Source organism: Lontra canadensis, unplaced genomic scaffold, assembly GCF_010015895.1.
Source record: "Lontra canadensis isolate GAN:19392208 unplaced genomic scaffold, GSC_riverotter_1.0 scaffold7, whole genome shotgun sequence".
NCBI lineage: Eukaryota > Metazoa > Chordata > Mammalia > Carnivora > Mustelidae > Lontra > Lontra canadensis.
This window is the reverse complement of record NW_022631001.1, coordinates 28,827,007-28,841,239: the sequence shown is the minus strand read 5'-3', so window position 1 is coordinate 28,841,239 and position 14,233 is coordinate 28,827,007. Positions and strand designations below refer to the sequence as shown.

At 40.8% G+C, this 14,233-nt stretch overlaps 1 protein-coding gene across 1 annotated transcript; it reads right to left on the bottom strand.

Moving 5' to 3' along the window:
* Positions 1-3,165: 3,165 nt before the first annotated feature.
* LOC116864896 (olfactory receptor 52B4-like) lies at positions 3,166-4,128 on the bottom strand. The gene has a single exon (XM_032852709.1). It carries the CDS (start codon positions 4,126-4,128, stop codon positions 3,166-3,168), a length of 963 nt encoding a protein of 320 aa, XP_032708600.1.
* Positions 4,129-14,233: the final 10,105 nt, after the last annotated feature.

Sequence of the window (14,233 nt, the reverse complement as noted above, 5' to 3'; positions counted from 1 at the left end):
TAGAAAAGAGCATGACGCTTAGCTGGCAGATCTTTTTGTTGGGGTTTGCTATTTAAAGTCTTTTTTTAAAACAAAACAAAACAAAACAAAACAAAACAAAACTCTGTAACCACTTTCTCATCTCGAACTGGGGAATTGGGAATTTCAAAGAATGAAAGACCTGACTGTCCCTGGAGATTATTTTTGTCAATAATTCAAGAGCGGGCGCTGTATTGTGGTGATACAAGCTGATTGCTGTCAGTTTCCGTGGATGAGTGCTGGAGATAAAGGTGTGTGTCCCTGTGCAGAGAGACTGGTTGTGTCTATTTGATATCCCCTCCCTCAGCAAAGGTCATCCGCTGGTAGCAGCGGGACTGAAAAATTCCTGGCAGAAACAACTTGGTCAAGCAGCTCGTTACTTCTATTTGTGTCAGTTCAGAAGTTGGTTAAGGGATAACCCGCAGTGAAAATGCCAGAAGACCTGGGAATATTACCAAGTATGGTGACACCATCTGACCTCTGTTGCTGGAGGCACAGAACAGGCCTCACCTCATTCCTGACTGGAAAGAATGAGGCTCTCCAGGCGAAAGGCAACGCTGACCCACCCACCTACATGGTTGCTGACGGCACCCATCCCAGCACTCCAGAACCTTCCTCTGCCTCTGTCAGTCAAAATGTGAGCAAGCAAACTGAAAAATGAACACTTAGCTGGGCAAAGAGAGTAAGAGTTTCTAGTGAAAGAGAACTACTGAGAATTAGAATATCAGAGACTTGCAGTTTTAGTTCCAACGTGCAGAGAACATGAAAGTCATTACTTCCAATGTTATAGTAAGAAAAAAGCTGAACAGAATGACTAAAATCAAAAACACAAAAAACAACCTGTTGGCGAGGATGTGATGAAAAAGGAACACTCATGCACTGTTGGTGGGAATGCAAACTGGTGCAGCCACTGTGAAAAACAGTGCGGAGGTTCTCAAAAGACTAAAAATAGAACTAACCTGGGGTGCCTGGGTGGCTCAGATGGTTGGGCATCTGCCTTTGGCTCAGATCACAATTTCCAGTCCTAGGATCGAGGCCTATGTCTGCTCTCAGCTCAGTGGAAAGTCTGCTGCTTCCTCTCCCTCTGCCTCTCCCTCTGCTTGTGCTCTCTGTATATCTCCCAGATGAATAAAATTTTTAAAAAAGCTTTAAAAAATAAAAAGAGAACTACTCTATGACCCGACAATTGCACTACTGGGTATTTACCCAAAGAAAATGAAAATACTAATTCAAAAAGATACATGTGTCCAGTGTTTATTGCAGTACTTGTGGTGAACGCAGAACAGTGTCTAGACTTGTGCAATCACTATGTTCCATACCCAAACCTAATTTAATATTGTGTGCCAACTACACTCAAATTAAAAAAAATGTAAAGAAAGAAAAGTACACTAAAATGCATAGTTAAAAACAGAACACTCCAAATGTCTAATAAAATTTAAAATGTTTAAAAAAACATTTTATGTTACATTTTATGTAACATTTTATGTAACAATGAATGTAAGGCAATATACCAAAATGTTACAAGTGGTTTTCTCCTGACTAGGGATTTTCTCTATACATTTGTTGTTTTCCAGCTGTCTTACACTGACTATTTGCACCTTACATTGAAATATAATACTTAAAAAATAATTTATCTAAATGTATCTGGACTACATACTTAAACAGCAAATAGAATTCAGCCTTGAAGTTGTAAATATATAGTCATAATGCCACACAAAAAGGGCTTAAAAGAATAGTGTTTTATAAAATACAGTAAAACCCTGCAGTAAAATACTATGCAGGCACAGTAATTGATTATATAAATGCATATGTATTAGAAACAATGTCAACAAGTACTGCCAGAGCAGAAAAATAGTTCTAGACCATATGCATAGTACAATCAGTATTTTATATATGTATCATATAATATTTTCCAGGTAGATAAAGGAGCAGATCAAGCTATAGATACAGATGGAGAAAAAAATACAGACACAAATATAGATACAGATGCAGATAAAGATATGTACGTATACAGATACAGATCTATAACCATAGGAGACAAAATTTTAACAAAATTGATTAGGGGCTGTACATTTATGGGGTTATGAGTTTCATGTCATGTTTGTCTTTTTTCATAATTTCTAATATTTTCTACAAGGGACACAGATTTTTAATTAAATGTATATTTAAAAAAGAAACATGGACAGCACGTGATCTTTCTCTGAGAGGATGTACCAACTAGAGAGCACACTGGGAAGGAGCTGTGGTTGGAGAACATGTCACAGAGGAGACCAGGTGAGAATTGGGTGTAGAAGGAGGAACAGGCGTTTCCACAAGCCGATGGAGGTTATCTCAAGGCAGAGCAGGGACATGGAGAATGTGGCATGATCTGGAAATGGTGAGGCCTTAATGGCCTGGTGTCTGATGGAGGTGACATGGGCAGTGTTGCCATAAAGGACGTTAGGAGTCAGGTCACTAAAGGCCTTGAATGCCCCACTGAGGAGGGGATCACTGAAGAACATGGCCTGACATTGAGATTGGAGGACCCCTTCCTCATCATCCCCCAGCACACATCACCCCTCAGAAACCACAGGAGGGACCAGTGTCCATTCCCTCAATCCCCTCAGAGGTTGTTCTGCCAAATACAAAACACACAATTCATTTACATTCTCATATTACAGACATGCATGTTGACAGGATATAAATTATAATGTAATAGGAATAACTGTAAAACATAGGAATCACTGATTCTAAGAATATCATTAGCCAAAATGAAGGGCATTAAGGAGTATATGATTGTTTAGAGACATCACAAGACAAGACATCTCAGAGCTTGAGGAAGCTCACAGGAAGAGCTGAACAAAATCCCAGCCCAGAGCACAGCTCTCACTTCATCTATTTCTAAAGATCATGTTAGAGTCTTTAAGGATATAAGACTTCTGAAAATCAAAACATCCTGTCCCAGGGTCTTTGCGGGAGCAGGCTTGCTCATTCCAACGGGAGTGCTGTGCTCAGGTTGTTTTGAGGACAAAGGAGTAAGTCCTGCAACACCCTGGTGAACTTGCCCCACAGACAGAACTCACTGAGCCATTTCCGAGTATTTCAGTGGATCCCTCCCACCCACCACTTCCAGAGACCACCTCACTGATGGCTGGAGAGTCCAAAAACTCAGATTTTAAACCAAAGTGATTTCTGCTTTGTAAACAACACATGGACCACCTGCTCTTGGATTTGCTTGGTCTTGATCCCATAAATGATAGGATTCAGCACAGGTGGGGCAAGCATGCAAACATTAGCCAGCAAGATGTGGGTATGAGGAGGAATGTGGCGTCCAAACCTCTGAGTAAGGGTTGTAAAGATCCCAGGCCCATAAAAGAGGACAATGACACAGATGTGGGAGCCACATGTGTTGAGAGCTTTGTGGCAAGCATCTCGAGAAGGGATGCGGAAGACAGCATGAAGAATCAGCACATAGGAAACAAAAATTAACACAACATCTAAAACCACTGTTAACATTAGAATGGAAAATCCATACCAGATGTTCACACGAATGTCATTACAAGCATACTTGGCCAAACCAATGTGTTCACAATAGGTGTGCGGAATAATATTATTTTGACAGAAAGTCAATCTTTTCAGAAGAAATATTACAGGGAAAATTGTACCGTAGCTTCTCAGACAGACAGTCACTCCAATTTTCCCAACCAGAGCAGGTGTAAGAATAGTGGTGTATCTCAGGGGGTAGCATATGGCAATGTAGCGGTCAAACGCCATCACCAGCAAGATCCCTGACTCACAGACAAAAGTGGAAGAGAAAAAGAATACCTGAGTGATACAGCGATCCAGGGAGATCTCCCCAGCATGGAACCAAAAGATGGCCAAGGCCTGAGGTACGGTGCATGTGGAGAGCACCAGGTCCGCTCCAGCCAGCATGCAGAGGAAGAGGTACATGGGTTCCCAGAGGCTGTGCCTTGTGAGGATAATGCAGATGAGCAGGCTGTTCCCAAGCAGGGCGACGACATAGGAAATGAAGAAGGGGATGGAAATCCACATGTGCTGGTCCTCTAGCCCCGGGACGCCCAGTAAGTGGAAGACGGTGTGGCTAACACCAGTATGGTTTAAGGCAGTCATGCCTGGAGCAGATGGCCTGGGATCTTACTTTCTGTTTACAAAATACATTTTCTTAAAAAGAGAGAGAGAGAGAGGTTTCATTTATTTATTTGAGATAGAGAGAGAGAGTGAGTGAGTATGAGCAGGGGAGGGGCAAAGGGAGAGGGAAAAGCAGACTCAAGAGCAGGGAGCCTGACACAGGGCTCGATCTCAGAACCCTGAGATCATGACCTGAGCTGAAGGTAGAGGCTTAACTGACTGAGCCACTCGGGCACCCTGAAAATACATATTCTTTTTAATATATTCTCAAGGGGAATTATTCTAATATTCTTTGTGAATAGTAGAGCTTTTGGCATATCTCACACTCTTCATCTTCTCGGAACATGCAAATAGAAAATATGCAAAGATGAAAGATATGGTCTGTGCCTCAGTGAGTGACAGCCTATTATACTCACCTCCAACTAACCAAAGTCAGAAACATTACTGTATGTATTTCACTTTCTTTCTTTTTTTAAAGATTTTATTTATTTATTTGACAGACAGAGATCACAAGTAGGCAGAGAGGCAGGCAGAGAGAGAGGGGGAAGCAGGCTCCCTGCTGAGCAGAGAGCCCGATGCTCGATGCTCGATCCCAGGACCCTGAGATCATGACTGAGCTGGAGGCAGAGGCTTTAACCCACTGAGCCACCAGGCGCCCCTGTATTTCACTTTCAAACAGAGGATTATACATAAATAGGGAAACTCATTATGCATGACCAGGAAGAGTGTAAAAGATAGGTGAAGTTGACTAATTTATCAGAAGGGAGGCCGCATAAGAAAAGGTGAATATACAGATCCCTGCGTGAATGTTCATGAAACATTTCCAGCCTAGGATGACAGGTGCACAGGCAATGCTTGAGAGGCAGGGAGGGGCGCACAGGCAGTGAAGAGCCTTGATCATAACTTCATACTTAGACCTCACCCTTTACCCAGGGGGCAGCCATCACCTGTCTTGAAGAGTTATTAGACTAGTAATTGACTGAGAAACTGGATGCTAAAAAGTAAGTTGTGTTCTAGGAACAGAATGGATCTGAATGTAATACAATCAGAGAGGAATGAAACTAATATTTACTAGTCGTTGTTTTTCCAGGAACTATAGTATCCACATTGCATGTAGCATCATGTAGCGAGAGCAGACCTTTAAACTAGGAAATGAATATTTTCATTGTCTCCATTTCACACCTAAAGAGAGACTCAGAGAATATGAATCACTTGCCAAATTTCACAACAATAATTGATGGAATGGCTTTGAAATCTCTTGGACTTCATCACATACATTTTGCTCACTTGGGAAGATGATCACGAGAACTTTCAGTGGTAACAGTGAGGTCTTCTGTGTCTCAATGTTCACACCCTGGGGAGCTAAGCTTAGAAATGACTGAAATTGGGGGACCAGTCAGCAGATTGTTCAACTTTTGATCTTGAGGTGTAGGTTTGATCCCTGTATTGGGTGTAAAGGACACTTAAAAATTTAAAAAGAATTAAAAAATAATAAGAAATGACAAAGTTGAGGGGGGGAAGGCATTATTTCTGGGGGAGGGTGTGCAATACTTGATATTTGGAAGATTCTTCTGCTAGAAACTACCATGCAATTTTACCATTTCTTCCTAGCAAACTTTCCTTCATTCATTAGCTTAATCATTCAGGAAGCTTGTTTGGAGCGTGGGCTGTATTTCAGGCATCCGTCCTAACTGGGCTTATGGATTGAGAGAGTGGTGGGTATGTACACAGACAGGATCAGTAAAATGTTCCAGGTGTGGCTCAGATGGCACCTCCTAAGAAGAGCGCCATATCTCATCCAGTTTTCTCCAGAATGAAGAAGAAATGGAGCCAATAATAAAGTACCTTCTTCCCGGGGTTTCTGAAGATATTAGATGAAGGGGTATCTTAAAATATCTAGCTCAGGGGCCAAGAAAAATCTTATACTTACTAACATTATTTCTTCCACTCCAGCTCCCTCTCTTGCTGCCTTGATTTCTTTCTTTCTGGGAAGGAAAATTGGCTCCTAGTTCTCACAACTGCAGAGATGCTCTGGCTCCTTTCCCAGAGTCGCCTCCGACCATCCGGCTTGGGGCAGGTGGCCAGCTTGCTGCCATTCTCAGGGCTCCTTGCAGTTTTCCAGGAGTCTGTAGTCTAAGCAAATGCATTTTCTGTTTGCTCATCTCTAGTGTGTAATTATTAGGGCATCTGCCACCGACAGGATGGCTTCTCTTGATTTGCCACTCGTCAGGAGCTTCCATCCCACCCATATATCCTCAGTTCCCCTCCCAGACCTCGCTTTCCACATCTGCTAGAACCAATCAGATTTGCCCCTCTGGTCTTTAGCACTTTGTCCACATGTACCAGTAGCCTCCAAGAGTCCTGTCACCTCTGGTCTCTTGGGGACAGAACACCAGCCCAGTCCTTACCTTGATCCAGAAACCTCCCTACCCTCAGATGTCTAATTCATTCACCAGCCTTGCGCTGGGTCTCCAGGAGCAGACCACATGAACTCCATAATAAAATTCAGCTTGTGGGTCTGGAGTTGGGCTGTTTATCCTCTTTTGTGGAACCGTGGAGGGAACACTTCCACTAGGGCTCCAGGGACAGAGCCAGTCTCCACCAGCCTCACCTTTTTCCCAAATAGGCTGGCTCTCTCAAACCATTTCCCATCTCCCCTCCTCTCCTCTTGATAATCTTCTCTCCTGGAAAGCCTTTTCCACCTAATCTAGCCTTCCTAGAGGCCTATTTAATGAATGTTAACTCATTTTCAAAGGGAATATAAATATAAAAAATATGTACCAATGATTTCTATCTGTAAAGTTTTGTTCCTCATAAAGATTTAGGTTGAAGTTATATTTATCCCCTGGATTTTAATAAGTTGCAAATTTTAGAATCATGAATAATGATTTTTTTTACGATTTTACTTATTTATTTGTCAGAGGGAGAGCACAAGCAGGGGGAGTGGCAGGCTATGGGAGAAGCAGGCTCCCCACTGAGCAAGGAGCCAGATGCAGGACTCGATCCCAGAACCCTGGGATCATGACCTGAGCCGAAGGCAGATGCTTAATGATTGAGCCACCCAGGCATCCCTGTTATCAAGCTTTTGACCATTTGTCACCGATAATTTATATAGTGTGGCTGGCCCCTCTGCAAAAATGGCAGCACGCATAAGCCAGTTCCCACCGTCATGATGTGCAGTCTGTTCCCCATCCCCTTGAATCTGGGATGGCCTTATGACTTGTTCTGACCGGTAAAATAGGGTTGAAATGTTCTGTGAATTCCAGGGCATACGGACCTTGCAACTTCCATTTTGCCCTTTTGGAAGCCAGCAGCCTGTTAAAAAGCTCAGGCTAGACAAATGACTAAGAAACCAGGTGGAGAGAGATCACATGGAGGACAACAGCAGCACACCAGCTGCCATAAAGGAAAGGGTTTTGCTATAGTTGCAAGAATTACTGTCAGCCATTTTTGCAGAGGGGCCAGCACACTAGATAAATTATCGGTGACAAATGGTCAAAAGCTTGATAACAGGGATGCCTGGGTGGCTCAATCAGTTAAGCAACTGTCTTTGGCTCAGGTCATGATCCCAGGGTTCTGGGATCGAGTCCTGCATCTGGCTCCTTGCTCAGTGGGGAGCCTGCTTCTCCCTTAGCCTGCTGCTCCCCCTGCTTGTGCTCTTTCTCTCTGACAGATAAATAAATAAAATCTTAAAAAAAAATCATTATTCGTGATTCTATGCTATTCTTCATAGCATAAACCTGAACTGTTCTTGGCATACAGTAGGCCCACGATATTTATTGAATGAAATATGATTGAATGAATAACCTTTATCCAAAGGATAGAAATATGACTTTAGTCACTGGGTATAATTTTTAAGGTGCTTGGATACCCTGAAGCCTGGTGATCCCACAGTCAGGGACAGTTTGGTAGCTTTAGAATGTTTGATTGGTATTAGATGATGCCAGGGTATGGGATTTGAGAAACTCTCACTATTCGATTCATAGGGAAGTTTCTCAAGAATTCCCACCTCCGGTAGTTAGGCATTTTGCTGCAGGTTACTTTTCCAGCAATATTTCTCATTTCATCTTTCATAACTGTTCCTCAGACACAGTGCATAATTCATCATTCACCCCTCCTTAGTCATGCCATGTGCTTCTACTACTTCTGTGTCCATATCCTCATTGATTTTGTTCTTCCAGGAATATCCTGTTTCTTTGACTGATGGGTGAACCTGTACTCAGATCTCAACCATCTAAAATCTTAGCTTCTTTGTAGAGCATGCTATAAATCATTTTCCCAATGCAGCATTTTAAAATCATACTGTCTTGATGAGAAAACAACAGGTTCACATTCCTTTTTTTTTAAATATATTTTTTAGTAAGGCAGGTAAATGTCGAACAATTTGACAAGAGTCCAAATAAAGAGTTTATCATTATCTACAATAGCCAAACTATGGAAAGAACCTAGATGTCCATCAACAGATGAATGGATAAAGAAGATGTGGTATATATACACAATGGAATACTATGCAGCCATCAAAAGAAATGAAATCTTGCCATTTGCGACGACGTGGATGTAACTAGAGGGTATCATGCTTAGCGAAATAAGTCAATTGGAGAAAGACAACTATCATATGATCTCCCTGATATGAGGAAGTGAAGATGCAACATGGGGGGTTAAGAGGGTAGGAGAAGAATAAATGAAACAAGATGGGATTGGGAGGGAGACAAACCATAAGTGACTCTTAATCTCACAAAACAAACTGAGGGTTGCTGGGGGAAGGGGGGTTGGGAGAGGGGGGTGGTGTTATGGACATTGGGGAGGGTATGTGCTATGGTGAGTGCTGTGAAGTGTGTAAACCTGGTGATTCACAGACCTGTACCCCTGGGGATAAAAATACATTATATGTTTATTTAAAAAAAAAAAAAGAACATAGGCTACTTCTTAAAAAAAATCATTATTTTTTCAATGTAGAGATATACACTACTATCATTTCAGATAATATTGTTAAATATTTTCTGTGTTGTATGTGTTCTATCTAGATACATATTTGCCTTTAAAATATACCAAATACTATTCACTGTTCTGGAACACATTTTCCTCACTTAACAATATAAAGTGGACATATAACCACGACAAACATGCGGACTACTGCAGACATTTAAAATTTATCCATGTATAATTTAGCCAAGTACACTCTTATTTCTTTTTTTTAAGACTTTATTTACTTATTTGACAGAGAGACAAAGCAAGAGAGGGAACACAAGCAGGGGTAATAGGAGAGGAAAGCAGGCTTCCTGCAGATCAGGGAATCTGATGTGGGGCTCAATCCCAGGACCCCAGGATCATGACCTGAGCTCAAGGCAGATGCTTAACGACTGAGCATTTCATCTTGCCCCCAAGTACACTTTTAAAAAGCATTTCTCACACATCATTGTAATTAGTTATTTATTGTTGTGTTTGTAGGGAACAAGAGCAGGCTGCCCCAAGATAAGGCACTTTGTCATGAATATTATTTTGAGTAAAAAGCAACCAAAACCCAGCAGATTGGGGAAAAACTCTTTACCCTCCTTCAACAGCCAGCTTTACTAGGAGAGCTATTAACAGAGAGATTCCTCTTTACCTAAGAATCTTATCTGCATAAAGGACAACCTGTTTGCCAAACTCCTCCTTTCACCTACTTGCTAAGGGTCTTTCTCTCCTTTGTATCCTCAGACCCTTAACTCTCTCCTTAGTCCATATAAGCTTCCTGTTGCCTCACAGTCTGGGATTTCCATGTCTGTGTGAATTCCCCATATCTACGCTACTGCTATTAAGTTTGATTTTGTCCTGTTAATCTGTCTCGTGTCAATTTGATTCTTAGTCCAGCTAGGACTTTGAAGGGTAGAAGAAATTCTTCCTCCCCAACATGTCCAATCAACAGAAGGTTCAGAGTTCCATATATATTGCTCCATTAGTCTGTTAGATCATCTGACAGAATAGGTACTACATTAAGATTCTTATAATATTTTTCTTTTTAAAATCATATAAAATCATGAAATTTTCACTTTAAAATAATAAGAAATAATGAAATCCATGAAATAGACAGCTGTTGTTAGTATGGTTTAATTTATTTTTTCTTTGCTCTTTTCTATATATTTTTTATATTCATAAACAATCTTTTACAGAGATTTATAATAGTTATATTTCAAACATATTTTCTGCAATATATATGCAAAATATGTCAGTTTAAGATAAAATCATATTTTACCTACCCATTTCATAATTATTATTTTTACATTTTTAATAAATTTTAATTGTAGTAAATATGTATAACATAAGTCACTCCTGGGTGGCTCAGTTGGTTAAGCATTCATCTAATGATGACCTAAGCATCATGGGCTCAGGTCATGATCTCAGGGTTGTGAGATCTAGCCCCACATTGGGCTTTGCACTGGCCATGGAGCCTGCTTGTGATTCTCTCTCTCCCTCTGCCCCTCACTCTGCACCACTGCTCTCTCTCCCTCTCAAAAAAAATAAAATAAAATAAAATAAAAAAAATATATATATGTGTGTGTGTGTGTACACACATATATAATCATAAAAATTACCATTTTGATCATTTTTAAGTGTACTATTCAGTAGTGTTAAGCATGTTCACACTGTTGCGCAAACTCCAGAATTTTTCATTTTGCAAAACTGAAACTCTATACTCATAAAAAAACTACCAATTTCCCCCGTCCTCCAGCCACTGGCAAAAGTAATTCTACTCTTTGTCACTATCAATGTGACTATTCTAAAGGTCTCATACAAGTGGAATCATACACTCTTTGTCTTGTGAGTGGCTTATTTCACTTATCATAATGTCCTAAAGATACATCCATGTTGTAGCATATGTCAGAAGTCCCCTCCTTTTGAAGGCTCAATAATCTATTATATGTATATACCACTCATTTAAGCATTCCCAGACCTAGTTCTAGCATGGGGAAGATCCTCCACACAACACCAAGCAATTCTAGGCCCCCACTAGGATGTCCAAGAATTCAATTCAATTCTGACACTACATTCCTAAAAATAACGTCAGCACAGAGTAAGTGTTCAGTCCTACAAGACTGCCCCGCCCCCATTTCTGATGCCAGGTGCAAGCCCCAGGCTGTTACCCTGGCTTCTGACTCACACAGCCTCCTCTTTAGGGTCCTTTAATTTGCTAGGGTGGCCCACAAAAGGCAGGGAAACACATGTAACAGCTTAAGGATCAAATCAACAGCCAGATGGGAAAGATGCAGAGAGTGAAGTATGGAGAAGGGGCGAGGCACAGCCACGCTCTCTGAGTGCACCACTCTGCTTACATCTCCACAGGTTCACCAACCTGGAAGCGCCAAGGTCCTAGTCTTTGGGTTTTTACGGAGGCTTCATACATATCCTAAGTCATGGCCATTAGGTGATTTAACCTCCAGCCCTTCTCTCTTCCAGAACAGAGAAAGTTCCAACCCCTTAATCACAAACTGGTCCTTGGGGGAACCAGCTCTTGCTCCTGGGTGGAGTCCTACTGTCACCTTTATTAACATAACAAAAGATACTTTGTTGCCCCTATCACAGGAAATTCCAAGGGTTAGAAAGCTGTGACGCAGGAACCTCAAATGAAGACCAAATACGTGTGAGGACTGGGTTTTGGGCCTCTGGGTAACCAGATACATAAATTTCTTATAAATTATAATATTGCAACCACATCATGTTTATCCATTCATCCATTGATTACCACTTAGTTTGCTTCCACCTTTTGCCCATTACAAATAATGTTGCTGTGAACAGTTATACAAATAGATCTTTGAGACCCTGTTTTCAATTCTTTTGGATATATATACCCAGCATGGATTTGATGAATCATATGGTAAATCTATTACTAATTTTTCAAAGAACCACCATACTGTTTTTTATAACACCTGCACCATTTTACCTTCCTACCAGCAGTGCCCAGGGGTTACATTTCTTCCAACATTTACAATTTCCTATGAGTTACTTTGTTGTTCTTTTTTTTGATGACAGCCATCCCAATAACTTTGGCTCATAAAGGTAGCATAAATAGATTAAGACAAAATATTCAGTATTCTCATGTAAATATTAAAACATTATTATCAAAAATGCCAACATTTAAATGACTTACTTAATATGGTATGTATTTAAATTCAAGTTTTTCCAAATTATGAAGGAATATATTTTTTGTAATTAATGTTCTAAACATTGATTTTTTTGTTTTATTTAAATTAACATATAAGGTATTATTAATTTCAGGGGTAGAATTGTGTAATTCATCATTTGCATATAACACCCAGTGCTCATTACATCAAGTGCCCTCCTTAATGCCCATCACTCAATTACCCCATCCCCACAGTATATATATGAGAAGGAGGCGGGGCTGGGTTGGGAGAGAGAGAAAGCTGGGCTCTATGTCATGCTCACAGAAATCCCAAACAATGTGGAGATGTAAGAAAACAAGAGATAAGGGAACTCTCCAGACCACCCACCCCAGGTCTCCCAGGAGTAAGTCTTACTTACGACCGTCTACTGTGGTCAACAAAAAATAACCAGACCCTAAAAAGAAGTAAATCATTAAATATGTTTTATCACTAGTCCTTAATCAATGGTGAATCAATGGTGCTGCCAGTAGAGAAGCCAGAAAGATTTAAGTTCCCCGGTTAGCTTTCTGTAAAAGACCAACCCTAAAAGTTCTCAGTGGCGACACTGTTGGGACCCTCTGTATCCTTGCTTAATAAAATGTTGCTTTACTTACTCTCCATTGTCCACAAGATTCATTCTTCAACTGTAAGACAAGAACCCTGCTTTCCCCCTTCATTTACACCACATCTTCTTTATTCATTGCTTTATCGATGGACACCTGGGCTCTTTCCATATTTTGGCTATTGTGTACATTGCTGCTACAAACACTGGGGTGCAGGTGCCCCTTCGAATCACTATTTTTTTTTTTGAAGATTTATTTATTTATTTCAGAGAGCAAGCGAGCACAAGCTTGGGGGGAGAGGCAGAGGGAGAGGGAGAAGCAGGATCCCCGCTGAGCAGGGAGCCCCATGCAGGGCTGGATCCCAGGACCCCAGCATCACGACCTGAGCTGAAGGCAGCTGCTTAACTGACTGAGCCACCCAGGCGCCCCCTCAAATCACTATCCTTCATCCATTTTTAATTCATTTTTTGTAGGGTATATGAAAGTGGTCCAGTTTCATTCTTCTGCATGTGGATGTCCTGTTTTCTCAACACCATTTGTTGAAGAGACTATCTTTTTTCCATTGGATATTCTTTCCTGCTTTGTCGAAGAGTAGTTGCCCAGAGTTGAGGGTCCATTTCTGGGTTCTCTATTCTGTCCTACTGGCCTAGGTCTCTGTTTTTGTGCCATACCCATGCTGTCTTGATGATTTGTAATACAGCTTGAAGTCAAACAGGGATGCCTCCAGCTTTGGCTTTCTTTTTCAATACTAACTTGGCTATTTGGGATCTTTTCTGGTTCCATACAAATTTTAGAATATTTGTTAATTCCCTTTCGAGTGGAAATTTGGTGCACTTATGCTAACAATTCATTTACTGGAAATAACACGTGTGCAACCCTCATTTAGGGATGGTATTGTGGAGGGATGTGCAGGTTTAAAAAGCCATAAATATGTAGCCCATGTATGTGGGTCACAGGGAGAGATATTAAAAAGGTGGTTCTACTTCTGAGCTTCCTGGTAAAATAGCTGCCCCTGAGACCTTCAGGCCGTCACATTGTAATCTCTCGGTATCACTTCTGTAAGTTTTCCTCTCGGTATTACTTCTTAAGTTTTTCTAATGTTGTAGGTTTGTCCTCCTATCAACCATTTTACTGTTTGGTAAACAGAGGTTCTACCTGTAATATGGAATTATCACTTCAATAACTTAAGGGAAGGCAGAGGAAGTTTGACCTCATTTTCTTTCGGTAAACATTTCAATCATTTATTGACATTCAACTTCTTGTGAGTATTTAACAACTATTTCATTCCCCTCTAACTTCATTATTCAGTAACTAAATGGACATCTATTTCTTTTTTAAGTAAATTATTCTATCCATCCATGTTTGTTCCTGTAGTTCCTTTTGAGT